Source organism: Acomys russatus, chromosome 20 (genome assembly GCF_903995435.1).
Source record: "Acomys russatus chromosome 20, mAcoRus1.1, whole genome shotgun sequence".
Classification (NCBI taxonomy): Eukaryota; Metazoa; Chordata; class Mammalia; order Rodentia; family Muridae; genus Acomys; species Acomys russatus.
Genome location: NC_067156.1, coordinates 40617544 through 40641248, shown reverse-complemented (window position 1 = coordinate 40641248; position 23705 = coordinate 40617544). Strand labels below are relative to the sequence as shown.

Below are 23705 nucleotides of genomic sequence, written 5' to 3'. Positions count from 1 at the left end.
TCCTATTTCATCCCCTCAGAGTTGGGACAAATCAGAGAATGTATACCAGATTGTTCAGGAAAAGTAAGGTTACAGGTACAGATTTTGTTAGCATTTGATCGTATTCACATGTGGACTGGCCAGGACTCCGCTTTGGACATTTGGTCTGAAATGGCTGCTCTTGCCAACATGTGGCAATCACCTGCTGTGGTGGGATTTCTTCTCTTCTTAAAAGCAAAGAGTTCTGCGGTGGAAATGTATCTCCAGCTTGTTAACTTTATATCACGATTGTTTTTGGTTGGGAGTGACGTGCCAAGCTTTGGGGAAGGAAGGCTGTAACAGAGATGTTTTGCAAGGCAGAAAACAGGAAATACCAACTAGGAGCCTGCCATGTTCAACTGGCTTGGAAACACGTGCCTTGCTTTTAACAAATGTCCCTGTTAGAATCAGAACATAGGATAACATGGCACACACTGCTTTCGGTGAAGAATTGCCTGGTAATCTAGCCAGCTCATAAAGAATCTTGTAAACTTGCTTTTGGAACAAACTTTACAAACAGCTTCATCTAGATTATACCAAGCATCTGAGCTGGGCCCCTAAGCCCTGGAGTACCACGTCCATATAACTACAGTTTTGTACTTTTTGGCAAACCTAGTCTGTAACGGCTCATTGCTTTAAGTCAACAGGTTAGCCATATAGGCCTCTATTTTTCATGAACACAACTGCAGAATTGCTCCACTGATGCCTGAAAAAGTAATTTCATTAGCATCCCAGACAGAACAAAGAAAGCCCTGAATCCCCCTTAACTTATCAGGATGCTTTTCACTTGTCAATAGTACTCAAGCCTTGTTCTCTTATGGCCACTCTCCAGCATGCCATGCCCCCTACCTTGCCTATTGCCATTTTCCCTATGTGTTCCACACACTTGAACGATTGCCTCCTCCCATTTTTGCTGTTGTTTTCTTTTTTGAGATAGAGCCTCACTATGGAGGCCTGGCTGGCCTTGAACTCACAGAGATCTGTCTGTCTGCTTCCTGAGTGCTAAGGCTAAAGGCCTGTGCTATCACACTTGAACACTCAGTGTTTTTCTCTTATTGGTGAATGTCAGTCTCATGTTTAGAAAAATTGTTGTCTGCCAGCCATGAGGTGTGTGCAGATTACAGTATCATCCACTGCAAAGATTCATATTTGAAGAACATTTTAGCATTGTTTTCAAAAAGCATGTTTTTTATCAACAGACAATATTTACATCTGTTCACTTTAAACAAGTCTTGTTCTCAAAAGAAGCTTAGCCAATGGGAGCATGCTCCCTTTCTAAAAATCACATGGTTTTTGGAGTGGAAGATGATGGTGCTACTGAGATACTATTGTTAGGCATATTCAAGAACAGGATGATGAAAATTGTGGCCACAGGGTAGCGAGGCTCATTGTACAATGCCTGCTAAGCCCTCAGAACAGTACCAGGCAGTGATTACATAATGTGGTCTATGGGCATCATTGTGGCCTGCCTTAGCATCTGAGGGAAGCCGCTCAGAACTGCTCCATTTTCCATTAACATGTACCCAAGAGAATCTTTCCTAAGAATGGTGGTAACAGTGTTAGCACCTGGGGAAGACGGAGCAATCGCTTCACACTGTTGCTCTATTTTCTAACCTAGTTGGGGGTTTCACCAGTTTGTAAGTTAATCTGATGAACCATCTGACTCATTACTTAAAAGAAGAAAGCCCTTCATAGGTCAGAGGTATGACTCAGTGGTAGAGCCCTTGCCGAGCCTGTGCAAGGCCCGGAGTTTAAGCCCCAGTATGACCCAAACAAACAAACAAATGGAAGGATCCCTTACAAAGTGGTGATATTTCTAGAATCTACTGTTATCTATTACAGATGTAGAAATTTTAAAAGATTTCAGGGATTAGAGATGACTGTGGGAAATAAAATTAAGGTCATATTAAAGAGTGTATTTCTTATTCCTGGCTTGGTTTCTACAGGCCTGTGTAACCCTAGTGGGACAGCAGAGAATCTGTTATTAAATACAAGGCTGCTGGGTATGCGGAGTGACCCCTGAACCCACACCACTGTACTGTGAGATGTGCCATGCTCCCAATTACGCAATCGACAGCTACTTAGGCTTATTACCTTTATATTCGTGTGACAATTTAAAGTAAGCAATGGAGCTACTTTGTGAAAACAATTGAATATTGGCGTCTTGCATGAGCCATAACAAGCAGTCATTAGTGCTTAGTTTCACAGCGATATACCAGAGAGTTGGGGGTGAGCTACGGAGTCACAGCAGAACATCTTCCAACTTTAACACATAAGAAGTTTGACAGCAAGATTAAAATACTAATACCACTGTTATTCTTAGGTCATGGATGAGTATCTACTCTAGTCAGCCATTAGGAGGAAAATACTATTTTCTCACCAACTGATAACTAATTTTGCTTATAGTGAACACAGACGATGAGGTCTTGACACAAGGGTTCAGTATTTGCTGAATGCGTGAATGAAACAATAAACCAAGAAAACCATGGAAAAAAATAATGAACTGGCAAATGAATGATGATGTTTTCTGAGGCCCGGGCTAACATTGTGACCCCTGTGAGGACAGAGGAGGAACCATAATCCTTTTCTGTTACAGTCAGTTTTCCAACAAAAATATATTAAATGGATATTTAACAAAAAGTTACAAATGAACTAAATTGTCTAAATTATGCAGGATTAAGCTTTGCAGCTTTAACTACCTAGACAATCATATTGTGAAACATATCTCCCCTGGGAAGAAAAGTTAACGTTCTTAAAGATAAAGGCAAAACACACTGAAGTCTGGAAAAAAAAAAAAAAGTTAATATGTATTTCCTGAGGATGTTACTGAGCTTTCCTTCAGCTGAGATTTTCTTACAGAAACATAACAGTCTGTATTCCCACCTCTTTCCCTTCTTCTATGAGCTTCATAGGCTTCGCCTTCAGCCTAGACACTCAGCTAAATGAGTGGGCATATGGTAGCGTGGTACATCTTTTTAACAATGTGCGCATTTATCATCATTGTGACTGCAGCAGCATGTACCACGGTGTGTGTGTGGAGGTCAGGGGACAACTTGGGGTCCTATGGGGCCTAGCAAGTGCCTTTGCCCACTGTGCCATCATGCTAGCCTGGGAAGCCTTATGGTGAAAAGAACTTCATCTGTCTCTCTCTGAACAGACCTGATTCAGTCCCAACCACCCACTTTTTCATCTCAGATAGCATCTTTCCTCATACTGTTACGAGCTAGGATTATAGTTTTTACCAACCATTCACCAAGTCTCAAAGGATTGTGTGCACACTTTACATGTCAATATTTTCCAGAGCCTTTCTGTTGGGAGGTTTCAAGAAGCTGCTCCTCTGCACACACATTGACTAGAAGTTTTAGAGACCCACATGACTGCTGTACTTGCTCTGGGTGCCAAGCAGACCTGCAGGAACTGGCCTGTCCATAGGCCAGGAGAGCCCAGGCTGCCCATAGGAAGCCAGTTCCACAATGTGTCCCAAATTGCAAGTCCCAAAATGCCTGGAAATTTAGAGTTATCCAATTTTCTATTTTTTAAGCAGAAAAGAACTGACCAAATTCAGTTGAAGATATATTTTAAAAAATACATAATAAAAGTGATAATGGATTCTGAGGAATCTTTGAGGGGTGTTTAGGTACACCTCACTGCTACATGCAGCGGGTGCTGGGGACCAGCCGGCAAAGCCATCAGAGCAGTAAAAAGCATTGCTGTGGAAGGTTCCCCCATGCCAGACCTCGAGGGAAGATCCCATCAAAACCTGGTATATTGCCTGGTATTTTTTTCCTTTATCAAGACTTTTTTATTTTAATTTTATTAATTTATTCAGATTACAACTCAATTATTATCCCATCACTTATATCCTCCCATTCCTCCCTCCCTCCCACTTTCACCCTATTCCCCCCCCCCTAGATCTATGACCAAGGGGGACCTCCTCCACCACTATATGGTCATAGGGTATCAAGTCTCATCTTGGTAGCCTGCTTATTCTTTCTCTGAGTGCCACCAGGCCTCCCCACCAAGGGGAAGTGGTCAAATCTGCTCAAACTAAGGACAATACAAGTAGTAAACTTCGAACCCCTACTCTGATCTACCCAATGGACAGGACATTCTCCACAGTTATGTGGAGAGCAGGGATTGACTCTGACATATTGCCTGGTATTGAATGAGAAAATGAGGCAAGCGCATAGGATGATTTTTCTCACTGGAAAAAAAAAGGTGAGAAACATAAAGATGCGCCCATCATTATATTCAGAAAGCTCAGCCACACATTTGAACTTGGACACATGAACATTTGCTCCTTTTGGAGCTGGTCTGTTGATTTCTTGAAGGTCTACGTGGCTGCACATTCTTTTCACCTTTCTCAGTAACGCACACTGGGAAATGCCTTCCTCCCTTGCAGGAGGGAGCTGTGAAGCCAGAAGGCATTCACACACACACACACACACACACACACACACACACACACACACACACAAGACAGGACATTTGACTGCCATGTCAAAGAGACAACAAAAACTGGGAGAAAATTCCAGGTGAATAGCTTGAGCTGGCAATAGAGGACAAAATTAACCAAGTTCATCTTTGTGGCTGTAATCCTAGCCATAGTTATAACTACAAACACAACAGACGAAACTCTTTCTTTTTCAAAAATTCTAAATGTAAAAACAAATTCTAAACGTAAAAAGAGAAGAAAGTAGGCTGGAGCTAGGGCTCGGCGGCTGAAAGCACTTGCTGCAGGTGTAGAGAGACCCAGGTTCAATTCTCAGCACCCCCATGGTGGCTCACAGCCTATAATTCCAGTTCTGGGGAACCAGCTACCCTCTGCTGGCTTCTGCAGGCACTGCACGCACGTAGTACACAGACATCCATGCAGACAAATACACATAAAATAATAAAATATTTTTAAAAGAGAGAAAAGAGCTTTTTGGAGGACCAAATGTACCCTAATATATTAAGCTAAACTATATTATTCCTTTCTGAAATTAGGGGTGTGTGTGTGTGTGTGTGTGTGTGTGTGTGTGTGTGTGTGTGTGTGTGTGTGTGTGTGTGTTTCAGAAGACATTGAGCTGGCTAAAAATAATGAGAGACTCCTTCAAAGGTTGTGCTTAGCCACCAAATGTCCAAGAAACCTGCCACAGGCTTACTTTTAAGCACTTGCTTGGGCTGATTGTGAAAACTGGCTGTGGAGTTAAGTACGAGCTCTGAGTTTCTACTGGGAATTAATGAGTTAACGGACCAAATGGCATCTGCATCATCCCATTCCCAGTGCTAGTTCAGCTCTTAGACCTTGATCCAATGATGTTGAGTGCTACCACTGAACCACCACAGGGTGGGTGAAAGTTACACTCTGTCCCAAGTACTCAAAGAACATCCCGAGTGTGTGCACAGTTCTTTTTCTTTTGGTTAATCAATCTCGAGAGAAGAAAAAGCTATCCCTTTTGGTAACAGCAGTTACTCCTGGCAGTCTGGGTCAGTGCATCCTTCGCTATGCCTCCTTCTCGTAATGTTTTCCTGTCTGGCTGATTTTCCTGCCTAGTTCTGTGGCAATGCTTTTGCCACGCTCAGCAGGGAATGAAGGCGCCTCCAGGACTTCCCTGTGTGAGGAAGATGCCCTTGCCCGAACTGAATCTGCCAGTGGGGCCCGGCATGATTACTCACACATTCAACGCTTGCCCAGAAACAACGACAACAAAATCACTTGAGGCCTCACACCATACATTCAGCCTCGGACCAAAGAACTTTATTTCTGTTTTCATTTTCTTAAGCTAAAATGTTATTGGAAACAACATTTTCTCAACTAGCTGCTTCAGAACAATATATTGCATTATGAAGCTCCGTACACTTTTAAATGTTTCTGAAATCCGGACAGGACAAAGCAAGTCCTCCACGTTCGTCCTTTGACTTTGCATCTGAAACCATTTTCTTTTCCAGCATCGGTTCCAGGCTGTTGGGTGGAAGGGGGCCACGTGAAAGTGCATGAGAAGTGAAACTACAGAAATGGGCCGCCTCTGAGGCTGCAGGTGGCGCCGCTTTAGCCAGGTTCTTGCTTCAGCCTCAACCTTCCTTGCTGGGGTAAGCAACATCTGGTGAGCCAGGCCTAGCCAGGAGGAAGGCTGTACAATGGGTCCCCTTGAAACATGCTACTACCAAAAAAGGTGCAACGAGAACCAAGTCCCTGTGCGTTTTTTTTTTTTTTTTTAACTCACAACTGTGGGCAGAGGAATCCTCCCTTTGGCATTAAATAACAGGTTTTTTTTTTTTCTTCTTTAAAAAAAAAAAAAAAAAGCTTTTTAGAAATAAAGCAAACACATGGTTTGGGACCGCAAATGCTAGCCATCCCAGGTGAGCTGTCCACGGCAATCTGTCTCATCCCTAGTCATAAATAAATAATCTCTTGCCTGGGTCTGACTTGTACGCCAGGATCAATATCTCTTAACATCTTACTTATTTTATTACTGCTTTTGGTTTTCTGGGACTGATTGAAAGTTGTTCAGAGGAAATCTTTGGTTTTGCTTAAGTGTCCGTGACATTTAATCATGACTTTCCTTGCAGTTTAATTCCAGCCAGTCAATCCCTTAATCCACTTCGATTGACTCTGGGCTCTCGGTTATTGGCTTGCACTCATTGGGCATCCGCTGGTGCCGACTCAGCTGCGTGGCCTGTGTGAAGCTTCTCTCACACCTCTCGCACCTGGTGGAGGCAAGAGAGAAAATTGAGACCAGGGAACGGGGGTGGGGGGCGGCCTTCAGGGGTGATGGGCTTCCTCTCATCCTGACTAATCAGAACAGACACTCCAAAGTGGCTTCAGATTTTACTGGCTCAAGAGGTTTAATTGGTGGCTCCTTCCAAGGCCTGGATGCCTGGGATGGGACAAAGCTCATCTGATGCAGAACAGAGGGACCTGTCAATAGGCTCAGGGGAAGGTGATTTCTCCAGAGAGCCCTGTCCGGCTGCAGCTCTGATCACTGTCAGTTCAAATAGATAAAGAACAAAAAGAGATTTTTAGGAGTGAGCCATCAAAGCAGCGGCTTGTCTGCAGTTTTCTGCTCTGTAACCCCAAAGAGAAATTGATGACAAATAGAATTTCACCTGCTGCTAATTTAAACCCCAGAATTCTACTCCCCTGAGCAACGCCAGCCAGAAAGCTGATCATCTCCGAATTTGGAAACTCGTGGAAGCACTGCCTTAGTATTCAGGGACTATGAGGATAAAGGTGGGGGATGGGAGTTGGGGGAAGGGGTGAGGTGGGAGGACTAGGTATAAGGTGGCTGCTTTTTTTTTTTTTTTTCTTCTGCCGCTAATTACAATGTCACAGCCCAAACAAATCTAAGGCTAAAATAATTTCTAAATCTAGAGTTTGGTGCAGTAAAAAATGGGATGCCTCATAAAAACTGGAAATCAGTGTGCTGGGGTGGTTTAAGATGCTCAACCTTATAGGGAATATAGTATGTAATTATATATGTATATATATATGGGCCCAGGTATCTGAGAGAAGAAAGACTGTAATCCAGAACATGGGCCAGTTCCTGTCCTCCACAGCTCCCACACTCTGCAAGGTGGTTACTTAATCTACTAAAAATATAACACACATACAATCTTGTGGAGGCTTCAGTGTTTCTGTGGTTGCCATTCATGATTATGTGTGTGTGTGTGCGCGTGCACACACACACAATGGCAGAAGAAACCTAGAGAAAACCTACATGGATGAGGAAGCCACACACTCCACTATCTAAAAAGCATTCCTCTTTCTTTCCTCCTCAGTAAATCATGTACAGAATTAGCTAGAGAAATAGAGCACATCCATTCAGTTTTGGAGATACTCAATGGCCTGGGGCTGCTGGGAGGCTAGAGCTTGGCCACCCGATTTAAAGCAGTGGTTCTCAGCCTTCCTAATGCTGTGACCCTGTGATACAGTTCCTCATGTTGTGGTGACCTCCAACCAGAAAATTCTTTTTGTTGTGACTTCATAACTGTAATTCTGCTACTGTTAGGAATTGTAATGTAAATACTTTTTGGAGATAGAGGTTTGCCAGAGGGTCACACTCCCCACAGGTTGAAAACCACCGCTTTAAGCTTTCCAGGCTCCGGTACCAGCTGAGTGTGTCAGGATGAAGAAGTTGTGTTCCTTTGATTGTCTTTCAGGGAATATTTTTAGCAGCCCGCTCCACTGTTAAAAACTGCACGGTGATCTTGACAAATGTATAATGTCAGCTTTAATGTATCAGACCTATCAGCTCAATGAAAATAACTCAGAAGTATTGATCACCTAATGATTTTTGGTGTATTCATTAACGTCCACGGGCAGCTCATCCCCTCTCCAGAGCTCCCGGAGTGCTGATGACACGTTAGCGAACTGCTGATTGTTTATTAGAAAACTGATTAGTTACTGGATTAGTGTGTTAAAATATACTACCTTTCACGACTTGACAAACTTTCAAATTATTATATTTCTTTTTTTAATTTTGAAGCCATAGGATCAATTCCAAGGAGAGTAAAAATGGCTTGAACAATTGTGAGGAATGACAATTTCCCTGGCTGTGCCTTCACCCTTCTCAATCTGTTTATTAAAATGTGAAGAATTCATGCACAGAAGCCTGGTGCCTTGCCGAAGGCTGGAGTTTGTATCTCTGTGTGATACTCAACATTTCCACACTGGATGAAGTCAGCGAGAGAAGAGTCATATTCTTCTCCAGGGTTTGCCTAAATGGCTCAGTGAGATTTCTGTGCATAGAGCAATCTATTACAATTATCAGAAAAAAAAATCTCCCCATCATACGTTGTGCTCCAGAGGACCACTCCCTTGCAAGCAAAGACCATGTCTAGTCCCATCTTTTCACCAAATAGGAGAAAAATAACATGCAGACATGGAGAAATTGCTTGAATTTAGATTCTACCCCAAGGATTTCCTTCTTCTTGGGAAATATGGATTATTAGATATAATATCTATGTGGGTTGTGAATGATATGGATTTGTATAGTTGAGGAATTAAAGACATGTGGATATAAGAACATATATTTAAAAACAAGGCTCGGGTTTCCATTTTATATTCATCATCCATCCAACTCTAGATGAGAAATCTCTACAAAATATTCTCACAGTTCTATGGAACTCATCAGAAAGACCTACTCCATCAAGTACCTTGGTTCTGGGAGGCCAGAGCAGGGCTTCAGCTGTGCTGTCATTTAACCCTGAATTGCAATCGTGTGCCTTCCCTTGGCACGGGCACTGATGTCACAGCCTTGAAGGGAACATCACAGACACATACGTGTGCAAAGTCTTCCAAACGCTTCAGCGAACGGAAAGTTCCCAACTTCCTACAGGCATGAGAGTCTGAGTCAGCTTTGGTTTCCCTTTTCAGTTTGACATCCTTCTTTTGGGACGGTGGTGGTTGATTGGAGGATATGAATTGAAATATCACAAAATGATGTCAAGTTCTATTACTCAGTAAACCTTCAAGAATCTTTGTGTATCTGCCATGTGCCGTAAAATACTTCAACTGGATCGCACTGCCCAGGGCTTTGTGCTTTGTACATGGTAAGCACTTGATGTGTATTTTCAGACTTGCTTTGATTTTTGTCTAGGTCCTGCTTAACTCTTGGACGTACTTTAGAATTTTCTTTTGTTTCCTTATTCTGAGCCAAACTTCTTTTATTGAAGGCATGGTGGAGCTGGGTCTCCTAGGGCAAGTGCAGCTTCTGAGGTCAGATAGGTCCTCTATCACAAACGTTGGGATAGCACATTTAATACAAGACTGGGAGACATGAGTCCTCATTGCTGGCCCTCCAATGTCTTCACCAACTACCCTTCCTGCAATACAGCACCTAGCCATTTCTGTCCCAGGAAATGACCTCTTGCGCCTGTCCCTTGTTTCCCATGACTCCAGTCTCACACACCAAACTAGAAGCCATAGAATTGGATACAGTCCTTTTTGGTTTGCTTTCTTACAGCACGCTTTACCTTACAAATTCCAAGTCTTCAGCCTAGGTTACCTGTTGACAGGCTCGGGGTGTGCCTAGAATTTAGGATATAGGTTCTTCCTGGTGCGGAGGAGGGGTGTGCCAGCTAATCCGATGTGAGGTAGAGCCTGCAGGAACTCTAGCTTTACAACACCACTGCTTATCTGGCCACCTTGGGAGGCCAGCTGTCTCCATGTCCTTCCAGCCAAGTTCTGAGGAGCAGAGGTAGGAAGGAAGGAAGGAAGGAAGGAAGGAAGGAAGGAAGGAACGGCTTTCCCGGGCCCAGCAAGCTCAGTCTCCGCTCACCCTGGAGAGTCTGAGAAGACCTCTTGGATCAAGGGGACAACTGGAGTCACTTGGGTCATCTACTTGGAAGTCGCCTTGGGCTTACAGTTTAGGTCTGTGCGTCTTTACAAGATTCTTTTCAACCTCTGCAACATTGTTTAAGCCAATGCCCATTAGTCGAAGTAGTAAAATTAACTGTGGTGGTGAAACCATTTTTATTGACTAATCTGCAACAAAAAGGGTTTTTTGTAATGTTTGTTTTATAAGATTGTAAAAGGATATCTTCATAATATTTACAAACGTCCATGGGTTGGATATCCATAGGCTGGGCTAGAAGATTCTCAAGCTCCCTTGCGGTAGTACAACCCTGAAAGAACGTGTATACACTAAGGGATTTAGCTTTCCATTTCCTAGAAAATGTTTAGATCTTGCACTTTCAAAATAAGCATACACTCAGCTCTCCTCTGGGCATATATATTTGATCCATTTTTAATACTCCCAAATACGATGGCATATAGCTATTTTGCTAAAACCAAGATGAAGCCAGACTAAAACAGCCATCTAGAATGTTGTCCCAACAACCCGGGATACATCAGGATCTTTTGTTCAGTTGTTTTCTCCAACACGAAAGCAGGCATGAACAAAAGAACAATCCTGTTGCAAAGGGGGGAAAATACAACCACTAAAGCACCCCGAATGAATATTAATCTGATGAATTTAAAATTAAGTTAAGATGGCAACTCTATTGGAAACATGACAAAAACAGGATGTTAAAGAAAAAAATTGAGTGGAGTCAACGAGGTTACACATAAGTAACACCTTAACATTAATAGAAATCTATTTCCCGTCTTGACCCTGAAACCACTTCAATTAATTACTAAAATCTATTTACACTGCAACAAGATAAAAATCAATCTGATTCCTGGCACTGAGTCCATTTGGCTACCCTCTCTAATACAAGGCTCCCCAGGCCGCCTAAGCTCCCTCAGAGTGGCACCGTTACCTCCTACATCTAGAACAGTGGCAGAGCTAGAATCTGCAACCCTTCAGGAATCAGGACTGAGTGTGATGACATCCATCAGGCAGGTTACAAGCACCCAAGACAGGGAATGTTTAAGATAGGGACCAGCCAACTGGCCTTTCTCTAGGTTGGAGAAAGGTGGCCTCATCAGACTATTGCAGCTTGAGTTTAGGCATCATCCTCTCCCCCTTAGCCAGAAGACTTTACGTAGTAAACAAGCACGCAGACAAAAATCAGCACCATTTTTACTATTAATATAGCCAATTAAACCATGAAGGAACATAGCTAACAATGATGGAGTGGCTGGAGAGATGACTCTGCGAGTAAAGGTGCTTGCCACCAAGACTGACAACCTGAATTTGATCCTCGAGACCCACATGGTAGAAGAAATGAACCAATTCCTACAAGTTGTCTTCTGATATCTACACATGGACCATGACACATACATGCCCACACAGACACACACACAATTAATCAATCAATTAATATGTTTAAAAGGATGGTAGATAGAGGTCAAAGACAATAGCCTTTTATGAGACCCTCCCTCTGTTAAGGCCAGTGAGGCAGGCAGGTCCCAAACTAACAGGACACTATTACCATGAGCTATGCCTGGTCTCAGCATGAGCACAGAATGGGAAACTTCTTGCCTGAGACTGAACAAAGAGTTTAGTCTCCTACAGCCAGAATCACTTCCTTTCCTGCTTGAGTTTGTTCAACAGAGCGTGAATATGACAGGACATCTGTGCTTTTAAATTTTCTTCCACAAGTAGGGAAAGCTAGCACAGCAATGAGTAGAAAGTAAAGGCACCAAGAGAAAAGAGTTCATCAGTCTAAATCTTCTGAGCGCACCAGACTGATATGCACAGGATCCAATCCTTTCCCTGCTGTTTGGACTACAGGAAATAGCCACTTCTCCCTTGTATGTCCGTCAAACTCCTACTGATCCTTTAATATACATGCTAAGCATTGTATCCCACACAGATTTGATGATCAATTTCTTTTATACTCCTCAACATTGTATATACACATCTTGTTATACTTTTCATCCCATTTTATAATATTGATTGGTTTTCCCCTTAGAATGGGAGGCCTTCAAAGTCAAGATGAAAAGGGACTGAGTCTAATTCATTTTTCATTCCCTTGTGCCTAGCAGGGTGACCAATGCAAAAGCAGTCAGTTATCTTTATTATATAAACATATATGAATGGATAGATGGATGGATGGATGGATGGATGGATGGATGGATAGATGGGTGAATGGGCCATTTTGCACATTTTGCATAGTTCAAATGTCTGTTGCTTTGCTGAGTGGACTATATGTTGAAACACAATCTTGTACAAATGTCCTTAGCCACATTCTTTATATGCTGAAAAAGTCAATATGTCCTTGTTTTTGTTTTAGTTTTCATCAACCTGATGATTTTAAGCACCAAAGTTTATGCTAAAGACCCACAAGTTGTCTACTATAATAGGCTCATACTCTGATAAATGAGAAGAAATAGTCATTAGAATCCTGAAGGTTCACCTTCTCCAAGAGGATTGTTCAAGCATCCTAAACTATGACCATTCTCCTCATAGTTATGGGAGCTTATGGATGGCCATGAGATCTTGGCATGGCTCCTAAACAGAATTCAGATGCACAGACCCACAGGAATTGGGAAGAACTACTAAAGTTAGTTTCTCATACATTCTTATTTTACTGACAAGAAAACAGGCCCAACAGTCATCTCATGTCTGAGATTGCAACCTTTGAGCCCCAACCACTATGTAGCTTTCCTGAGTTTATTTTCCAAATGTCAGCCACAAAACTCCAAAGAACCTCTTATAGCCCAGACATTGACCTTGTAGACCTGACCTGGTAGAGCAGCTTTCTGTACCAGCTGGGCTGAGCTGGGCAAGGCGTGCCCACATATCTACCAGCTCCCAAGATAAGAAAAAGATGGTGGACAATTGGCTACTACTTACTTGAAGGGCTTTTCTCCAGTGTGGGTCCGGATGTGGTTGTTGAGGGTAGTGGCCCCTGCAAAGGCACGTCCACAGTAGCCACACTTGAAAGGCCGGTCACTGGAGTGAGTGACCACGTGGTTCCTCAGTTCTGATGGCTGGGAAAAGGACTGGGAGCAGTGGCCACACTGGTAGGGTCTGAAAGAAATAGAGAGTGACTGGTCATGGTTTCCTGTGTCAGTCAGCATGTGAGGAAAGGGGCTGTGGCTTTGGTGACATTCAACACTCTTTAAAGACTGGGCTTAGAGCGTTAGCTGCTGAGTTCCATGACTTGTTGCCACAGGAACAAAATTCACAGAGCTGATGAGACACATCAACTTATAACGGAGCATTCTCTTCCTGTGTTAATCATACTGTTTCAAGAACAGCCATTTGATCATCTTGATCTCCTCACTGGCAAATACATGCATATTTCTGTAAGCTTTACAGAGGTAAGCATAATTAAGCCAAACAGTGCAAAAGAAAATACATAATTGTCTTTTATAGTTCCATAGTATCCTTTACTTTTTTAATGTGCTTTAAAAGCAATTATTAGTTTAATCTTTACAGTAATCCTCTGAGTGGGACAGGGAAAGCAGTTGCTATCATCACAGTTTTGGCACAGACAACTGAGGACAAACTGTCCTCAAAGGATGTAAGCCATTGATGCCAAGGTCATCATCGGGTGTTTGAACCTTATTCCAAGTGTCAGGGAAATATGTGGGCAAGTGGCCAAGTTGCATGCACACTTTAATAAATACTAAACTGCCTTGGGGTCTACCCAAGATGAACTCAGACCTGTGCCAGATGTATCTCTTTGAAAAAGAAAGCCTGACTTCTTACCTACCCTAAATATACATCCACTGAGTCCTGTTCTTCTTCTTCTTCTTTTTGTTTTAATGTGTTTGCTGAGTGTCTCCATGTATGGAAAGGCACATGTGCATCTGCTGCACATGGAGGCCAAAAGAGGGCGTTGGATCTCCTGGAACCTGAATTATAGATGGTTGTAAGCTGCCTCGTGGCTGCTGGAAGCCAAACCCAGTCCTCTGCAAAGGCAGCAAGTGCTCTTAACCACTGAGCCATCCCTCCGGCCCCATGAGTCTTGTTCTTGAATCTTACCTCCTCTGCTGAATCTGACTTAAGAGAACAAGAAATGACAAATGTCACTGTGCTTTCAGGGAGTGACCGGCTGCGATGCAAAAGCCAGTGGGAAGAAGTTGTGACAAATACCTGATAATTAGCAAGATTATCAGTGCACACTCTTCCCAGCTCAGGAGAAGTAAATCAATTTCAGGTTTTCATAAAACAGATTACAATTCTGTCTTCTCTCCTGGAGTTTGTCGGCTTACTCAAGCAGAATCCAGTGAGTGACAGGAAACCAGAGGGTTGTCCCCTCTTCAAGGCTATTTCAAAACATCCCTCGACAGGGCTCTAATTTGTTTATCAAATCTTTTTGTTCGGGAAATTAATAATCTGCCTTGAAGGATCTTCACTGCGCTCACTAAGCCCTGGTTTGCAGCCCAGACATTGTTGGCTGTGTTTAGAAAGCTAATAGTGAAGACAGATTTAATTGCTGTACCTTTAACAAACACAGAAGCTTCAGTGACCAGACACCAAGTTGAGGGTTGGGAGACAATGGTGGCCGAGCATGTACAACAATTCAATTAAGTGCAAAATAAAGTGTACCCTCTCATTTGTCAACTGAAGTGCTTAATTGTGGCTACTTGCCTCACTGAACACAAATACTATTATTTTACCAGGCTTCAGAACCCTGAGCACTGATTGTAGAATTTTTTAGCTTGATTAATAGTCCAGCGTTGGTCAATAACTCAATACTATACAATTTTAATTACTTACGTTTAGAAATCTATCTAACTGCTCTCAAACAGGTTTCAAAGAAAAACACAAGAGTCCTTGGAAAGGAGTTTATCAATCTTGACAAATTACACATGCATTTTATTATAATTATAAAATAATGCTTTGAAAGCCATTAAAATTGCCTACAGAGGAAAATATCCTCCTTGCAAATCTATTCTTGGCAGTAAATGTTGACCTTAAAAAGAGTTCTCAAAAAATAGTTCTCTTGGGATGAAATTTTTTACATGCTATTGAGGATCATAAACAAAATAATATATTAATATATGCTATATTCACTGACAATTGATTTTTCTAATAGTGAAGGGACCATTAACATTTATTAGCCTCTGGTTATCTATTTTTAATAGCTATCACTATAAACAATAAGCCACTAAATAAAACCAATTAATCTTTTCCTTTTTTTTTCCTAACCCTTCTGTCAAAAGTTGGGGTGATTTATTTCCTGCAGTCAGAAGTCAATCCATCCTTTTTATGCTAATAGTCACACAGTGGCAAAGATTCAGAGAGCAGATGTGAGAAGCGGATGTTGAATGCTGTCATCAAGAGAAAAGGGGTAAAACCTTAGAGCATCATTTCTGCCCAGAATTAGCCAGAGGACACTCGCTGGAGATACAGTGGCCTCTGTGGAACAGTCTTTGAAAGTTATCGTTTGAGGTGTGTGTGTGTTCATGTGCACACACATGGATACCTGTGGCTGGCATCAAATCCCCTGGAGCTGGGGTTACAGTCAGTTGTGAGCTATCCAATATGGGTGCTGGGAACCAAACTTGGGGTCCTCAGGAGGAGCGAGCAGCCTTAACCACTGAGCCATTTTCCCAGCTAGTATTGCACCATTTTAAAAATCACATGGAATACAGCTTGGCCAAACAGGAGTACCTGGAATAGGAGAGGTGAGTCTGCTTCACCCTCGGGTTCTAATCAACCACGGGATGTGGGCAAGTCCTCAACTTCACTGACCTCTGTTTTCACATTCACCCTTTCATACACCATCATATTTTTCTCCTGCTTTGGGGACAATGACCAATGTTTCCCAAGGAGGCTCGTAAGTCACAGCATCACAGTGTAGCATTGTGCAATGCCACCTTGCATCACGGATGCAGCTAGCTCCCACACATGAAGCACTCTTGTTCTTCCTTCCATCCCCATCCCTGCCACCCCCTTGCCCCACATACACTCTAAAATACGGGCAATCCTAATGCTTAGGCAAAATCTTGTGAATTTTTAATAACACAAAAATCGTCTATCAAAACATAGTTATCAACCTTGCTTTAGTAAATTTCTCAAGGCAAAGTTACACCCTTTTACTCTGAGGTACCATACAGTGATTTCAGGGCATTTCTGACATTCACCTTTGCAGCGCCTGATTCTTTTAATAAAAGGATTTGGATTTTAAGTGAGTTCTTGTTACTGTAACAGACTCTCTCAGAAACATATGGAAAGTCTATTGGATCATAAATATAAAAGTTGTGCCTGGGATACACTGCAAGACCTTGTCTCAAATAAAAAACAAACAAACAATCACAAAAGATCCGGGAGTAGTGGCACACAGCTTCCCTTGAGAGACAGAGGCAGGCAGAGCTCTGAGTTCTGGGCCGATCTGCTCTTCATGCTGAATTCCAGGATATCCAAAGAAAACAAGAACCCACGGAAGGTTCATAGTTAGCAGATGATGTTCTTTTAGGCTTTATGTTCTTGTGTTCTCAGAGTTTCCTTTTAAAAAGAAGTAAAAGAGGTCAGCCCTGACATTACGGGCCCATAAGTATTAGGAGACTGATACAGGAAGATTGTAAATCCAAGATCTACCCTTGCTACAGAGCAAGTTCAAGACCAGTGTGGTCAACTTAAGTGAGACACTACCTTTTAAAAACAGTCAACTGGCTGAGAACATGAAGCAATGGTAGGGTACCCCCCCTCAATTCCCAATATTCGGTGCAGGAGAGGGAGAAAATGATCCAAAAGTAATTTAAAAACTGATTGTAGTTAAGGATTTGAATACAGATATGGGAATACATTAAAAAAAAAAAAAAAAAACAGAAACAAGTGGAAACAATGCCTAGAAAGTATCTTGAGAAATTACAGTTTCTTTTGAGACTGGCCACGGGAGTTTAGGATATGGGTGCATGTTTCTAAAGCACGTCCTATCTCTCAAGTCACAACAGGAATTTCAGAACACAGAGTGAGTTGCCATTACCAACATTTCCCTTAAAATTGGCGCATGCACAGGGAAGAGGGGGTGTTTGTGTACATGTGTGTGCATGTGGTAGCCCCAGGACATAGGTGCTGTTCCTCAGGAGCCACCCATCTTTTCTCTTTTGAGACAGGCTGTCACTGGTACCCAACACTCACTGATCTGGAGAGGCTTCCTGGTCAGTGAGCTCCAAGAATCCTTTGGTCTTTGCCTTCCCAGTACTAAGATATTAGTGTGTGCCACCATGTCTAGCTTTTTATGTGGGTGCTAATGATGGGATACAGGTCCTCATAACTACATGGCAAGCACTTAATACCCAAACCCCATTCATTTTCCAGAGTCTGGCAAGAAGATAAGGTTAAAGTTATCAAACTTTTGGATAGACTAAAATTGCATCTTTGTTTGATGTGTCAGACCAGAAAAGCACATATGGATAGACAGCCGTGGGTTTTGTGCTGCACTGGGTCCAGGATCTTACATCATTGCATTTGGGAAGCATATTTCAAAAGCACTCATTATGTGCCTATAGCCCCCCACGCCCCACCCCCACCCCTGTTTTCAAAGCAAACCCAAAGAATGCCATCTCATGCTGCACAGTTCTGTAGGTCTGGGTGCTACTTCGGATCCAAAGCAGGGAAGTCAGCAGTGCAGACTGTCTAAATTTGCTTGGATGGATACAGGGCGGTGAGCTACGAAGAGCAGCCGAGCATTTGAAAAGCGTCTAGTGCAACTGAGACACTGACGGGTTACTCCCCTCGATTTCTATCAACCAAGACTGAAATGGCTTCATGTGGTTAGTTCCAATATGGGGAAACTCGAGCTTTGTGAAAAACCAGAAAGTGCTCCATGCACATTTACGAAATAACTGAGAAGCGGACAAAGTGTGGGTGTATTTGCTTAGCGTATCAACACTGGTAGAATTTTAAGCAGAAAGAAAACAGTAAGACCGTTCCGTTCGTCTCCTAACATTCTCTGTCACTGGTAGCTCCTCTGCCAAAGATTACGCCAGTAAAATGTGCAATTCATTTGCTCTGAGTCTGTAATTGGTTTGGTGTACATAGGAAAAGGATGAAACATTTAACAAAATTAAGTGTGGTTTGGTTTAAAATTATTAATCATCCTTTGATTTTTCTTTTATAGCATGAAAAACCCTCCAGGATGAAAGTTGTTCACTTGGGGCTACACCCTCTCCTTGCTCCGTGACAGGCAGCCCAAGCACTCATCTTGCACGTTTTCGAAGCTGCCGGCTGGATGGAGAAAGAGACAGCCTCTGTATAAGGAGAGTGACAGAAGTGCCAGAAGTGTTCAACCAGAGAGTCTACAGGACACTAAAAAGGAGAAAGAAGATAACCTTTGCACTTGCGAGGCAAGGGGCAGATTTCAGGAACATGACCCCTTCTGAGGCACTGTGATAGTGACCTCCATGCTCGCTCCACCAGATGAAGCCTTTGAAACTCACTTTCCCCATCTAGTGCCATCCTTTTCAATTACAATCAATGACACTTCAACACAATTGTGAACAGCTGATGGGGTGCCCAGGGGGCTAAAGGCGTACTTTCTCCCATGTGGCACAATCAAAAGGGAGAAAGATTTTTTTTTAAAGAAAAGGATGGGTGGGGGTGGGGAGAAGAGATATAGAAAAAGTGGCTTAAAATAAAGATACATGTTATAAATAGATTTTCTGTGAAAACAAGGACACTTAGAAAAACTCAACTGTGATCAAAAGCTTTGCTTATTCATTCCTGGAGCTCCCTCCCTCCGGAGCTGATTGAATGTTTCTGCAGCAGAAACAAAGAAGAGAAAGGGGCTATCTACTTCCTAGGCCCAGCAAAAGTAAGTCAAGTTGCCCTGGCTCAGGCAGTAAGTTTATATAGAAACTCAAATGCTTACAAACTCGGTAAATAGAATCTCAGTTGGTCAACACCCCAACAGCTTCTTCCCTTTGGATCACACAGGGGTACAGGGCTTGGGGGTGGGGGTGGGGCATTGGTAGCCTGAGAAAAAAATGAAGATGTGGCGAATCTGCTGGCTTAATATCGAGAGAGAGAGAGAGAGAGAGAGAGAGAGAGAGAGAGAGAGAGAGAGAGAGAGAGAGAGAGAGAGAGAAATTCTTGGATCTGTTTATCATTTGTTCTGATTTCTATTTTGCTAGCTCAGATTCCATTTTCTCCTGCATTCCCTGTATAAGTCAGAGATGAGAAATGAGGATATCCACAGATCTCTCCTTTATACTTTAGGATGACACCTCACATGAAAAGGATCACAGATGAAAGTTCAAATGTCTCATGTTTCATAACCAAATACTCTGTAAACTGAAAAGGCTCTTGGACCTTCAATTTGGGGCCCTGTTCCAAATTTGGACCCGTTTACCTTCTGACTTTGTCCTCTGGTCTCTCTTACCCGTGGGGTTTTCCTAAGAGTTTTCCAGGAGAGAAGCAATGGTTTCTGTTAAACTATTTTACTGTTCAGTTGGCCCTCCAATCAACAAGAAGAACCAATGAGAGATAGAAAACTACTCAAAAAAAAAAAAAAAAAAAAAAAAAAAAAAAAGTAGTGTGCCTACATGATTTAAAGATAATTTAGAGCATACATGAATGTCTGTATAGGTTATCTGCAATTCCCACATCATTTTATGTGAGGAATTTGAGCATGGATTTTGATATTTGTTGGGGTTCTACACAGGTATGAGGGACATTTGGCTATGGATGAGTAAATACAAACTGTCAAAGACAAACGCCCAACTCACTGGGAAGCTAGTCACCACAGAATATATACATATTTAGCAGAGGTGTGCTTCCACACACATAAAGTTGCTAAACTTAGCAACCATCGTGAACAAACGTGATGTCCGTATCACATTTGTGGAGTTCTGGACATTTCTTCTATCTAGCTTTTCCTTGTGTGGTTAGCAATGTTGGGGAGTGTCTCCCAATCTCCATACTATCTGCTATAAAGAGCCCATCTTGTGTTCTCAGACAGAAAAGAGCTGTGCAAGTCCTATAGGGTAAAAATAAATTACTCATCTAGAGTGAAATTAATAGATCAAAGTGACTAGCTGTCTCCCTCTATTTCCTCTTCAAAAATCACCTCGGATTGATGATGTGCTTCATCTGTCCCCTCACTGTTAGGAAAAGGCATTGTATGTATTACGTTGCCTTTAAAGAGGCTGGCTTTCTTCAAGTCGCTTTAGCTTTAAGTTATTGATTCTTTAACTTATTAATGAATGACGCAACTGCCTCTTGTGTCTTCAACAACAAAGCTCAGGGAAGAATCGGGAACCCACTTCCTAAGTAAGATGGTCTCACTCTGATCATCATCCTTGATCGTAAACACTTATCACTTCACCTCATCTAAGAAAGCCTCCCCCGCCACCCCTGAGTGCTGAGTCACACAAACCTATCAGAATCTAGCACACAAGGAGGCTCATACCACCTGGGGATTTACAAAGCACACTAAATTTGCTTGCAATAATCACTGACCATAACAACTACCCTGGAGGTATTTTGTGCATCTAAGCGAACTGTTTAGATTGTTTTTGTAAATGAATTAAATTGTAGTACTAATATTTTACAGGACAAACTTTAGAGACATAAACTATCACACATGATTTTCTAGGTATAACTCGGGTCAGACAGGACAGGCAGTTTTAGTGCCTATTTACCATAAAATATCTTCATTGCTTTTGTGACATTGAGCATGAACTCATATGACACTCAAAGACCCCAAAACTTTGACCTATTTTTAATTTTACTGTGCACAATTAGTTACTGTGATTACAATAGTCTTTCTCCAATAATACACCGATAAATCTGAACTCATTTTTTTATAAGATTTTAAATGTGTCTCAGAATGATTTGTAAGCTAAGAAAGACACATCATGATGCTATACACATGCCTGCAAACTTTTAAGAAAAGCCTTTCTGCACAGGGATTGAGGGGATACGGGGATTGGGGGAGGTTGGGGGTGCTGGACCACATTCTAATGTTTGTGTCTCACCTCTGTAGCAAAGACTGTTGCTGCGCACCTAGACACAACTGCCTTAGCTCTAAAGTAAACGTTTCCATATTGACTAGTTCCAGGAATGCTTGAGGCTAAGCAAGCAGTTTCTAGAATGACACGAGTAAAAATGTGTATAGATGCAAATATGTATAAATATCCTGAAATACACCCGCCCCCTCTACCACACCTCCACCCCCTTGTCCTTTATTTGGGTTTGTTAAACGTGCTGCCCTGTGCTGCAGAGCTGTGAGGGGAGAGCCGACTGTATACTGTGAGCCCAAGAGTCCTATGTCTTGTTTCCTCAAGGTTAATCAGTAACAAAATTAAGAAAACAGTTCAGGAATCCTGCTTTCAAATGTCCAATCCTAGCTCTAAAATCTCACTTTTGACTTGTATGTTCAAAGTGAACTTTTTCTAGGCTATTCCTGGATATTTTAGGCTTTATCAAGTTCTCATAGGACAGGAAGGAGAGAGAAAACACAAGCAGCCTTCCTATTGAATTAATCTGATCTTTGTCTTTTGTGCTCGCAGCTATCAAGACTGTCAAATAAACCAGTTTTGATTCATAAATAATAGTTCCATTATATCTACTGGGCCACCCGTCAGAGTACCTGAAATTTTAATTCACTTGTTCAGCTAAATTTCATCCTCAGTTCATGGCCATAAAATTCCATATTGACAAACTTTCAAACCAACTTTGACTCTGAGGTATCTAGTCAACATTTTTCTTCTGTGTGGATATTAGTTTATTGAATAAGTGACATCTGTTTTCCTCCACATCACTAGCCGAGTGGGTATTTCCTTTTGACAGGTTTGTAGAATTTATGGGTTTGCATGCTCTGAAGAAAAATAGTACTAAGCAAAAAATTCCAATTCATTACCTCTTAGTACTTAATTAAGTTCATACTCACGGCACACTGGAGGTGAACTCTGAAATGGCCGTGACAGCCGCCCGGCAGCCAGCTATATTATCTTTGGAAGACAGAGGGGATTCTGATTACCCTGACCTCATTTTCCACCCCTGATATTCATAAATGTTCCTTCTCTTTTGGTTTAAACTCGGACGCTGCGAAAGTGCAGATGCCTCTAGGCGGTCACCAACCTGTCCCTGTCCGTGGAGCCTGCTCAAACAACAAAGGCACAGCTGAGGCCTAAAGTAACTCCAGCCTGCAGGAAGGTGCCTCTCCGCTGCGGCTTTCCCCCACGAGGTGCCGGGGAAGGCAAGCCCTGGGCCTCACCTGTCGGGGTTCTGCGTGCACACGTGCATCTGCAGGAGGATGCGCTGCGTGAAAGTCTTAAAGCACTGCCCGCACTTCCAGAGGTGCCAGTCGCTGAACTCCGAGTGCAGCTGGCTGGTGGAGGTGGGGCTCGCCAGGACCCGCTGATTCTTCACGTTGATTTGGTTAAATCCTGCCTCGATGGGCCCAGATTTATCCAAGAGGGAGAAATTCCTGCTGCAGGGAGTCTGTGGGAAAACCACGGAACGCTGCTGCCCGGAGGGGGAAAGCTTGCTGCTTTTGTTGAAGGGCTGCAGGGCGTCTTGTCGGCACATGGCTTCCATTACCGTGGAAGGGACGTTCACTAGAACAGTGAGAGTTTGACAAGGTCAGTTTCGTTAGCCCTTAAATAAACATAATACCACATACTTCAAAACATTCCTATAAACAAACATGTGAAGCTGTGGGGTTCTGGCCCCCAAATTCTCATAATAAGATCATTTGAGGGGGAAAATAAGGCTTATCACGCGCTAATAATTCAACCCACGGCAGTTTATTAAGCAGCTAGTATGTGCTCAGGACTGTTGTTGTATGGCTTTCTCCTTCAACATGCACACAATTGTGGTTTGAGACATATGGGCCTCCACACTGCACTCTGCTTAGAGACCTTCAGATAGGAGAGACAGAGGGGAGCAGAGGGTGCCCAGAAATGGGTAGATACCCTTTGTGTTAGATAGGGAATGCCAAGGCCTCCCACCAGGCCTTTCCAGAATACGGCAGGTATTTATTTACCATGGAGCGGAATAAAGAGCTAAGAGGAGGAGAACAATCCAGAAACAGAAGCCTGGAGGGTTAGTGAATAGCAGGAAGATAGGATACTCCAATACGTGTGGACCTCAGAGTGCGCTGAATTTACTTTTTAAATTATTTAAGGCCTGAGTAAGAGGCACAGGCTGGTTTTGAAAGAGGAGGATAAAGCCACTCAGATTTCAGAAGAGGGCTTGAGAGAGAACCCACTGACAGATGGATACAGGAAGGGGGAGGCAACAGCTGTGATGCTTGAACCTGAGGCTTTGAAATTAGGATGGTCTGGGGGGGGGGTCTCATCTTGACTGGCTTTCATTAAAGACAGTGATTATAGGCAACTTACTCAACCC

At 42.6% G+C, this 23705-nt stretch overlaps 1 protein-coding gene across 2 annotated transcripts in view; it reads right to left on the bottom strand.

Moving 5' to 3' along the window:
• Positions 1–6293: 6293 nt before the first annotated feature.
• Prdm6 (PR/SET domain 6) overlaps positions 6294–23705 on the bottom strand; it is a 103886-nt gene continuing 86474 nt past the window's right edge. For both annotated transcript variants that reach the window (XM_051163246.1, XM_051163247.1), the window contains 3 exons: positions 22570–22912; positions 13248–13424; positions 6294–6711 (listed from right to left, as the gene is read on the bottom strand). In XM_051163246.1, the coding sequence (XP_051019203.1) occupies positions 6597–6711; positions 13248–13424; positions 22570–22912 (635 nt within the window). In that variant the 3' untranslated portion in view covers positions 6294–6596. The remainder of the gene's footprint in view (positions 6712–13247; positions 13425–22569; positions 22913–23705) is intronic.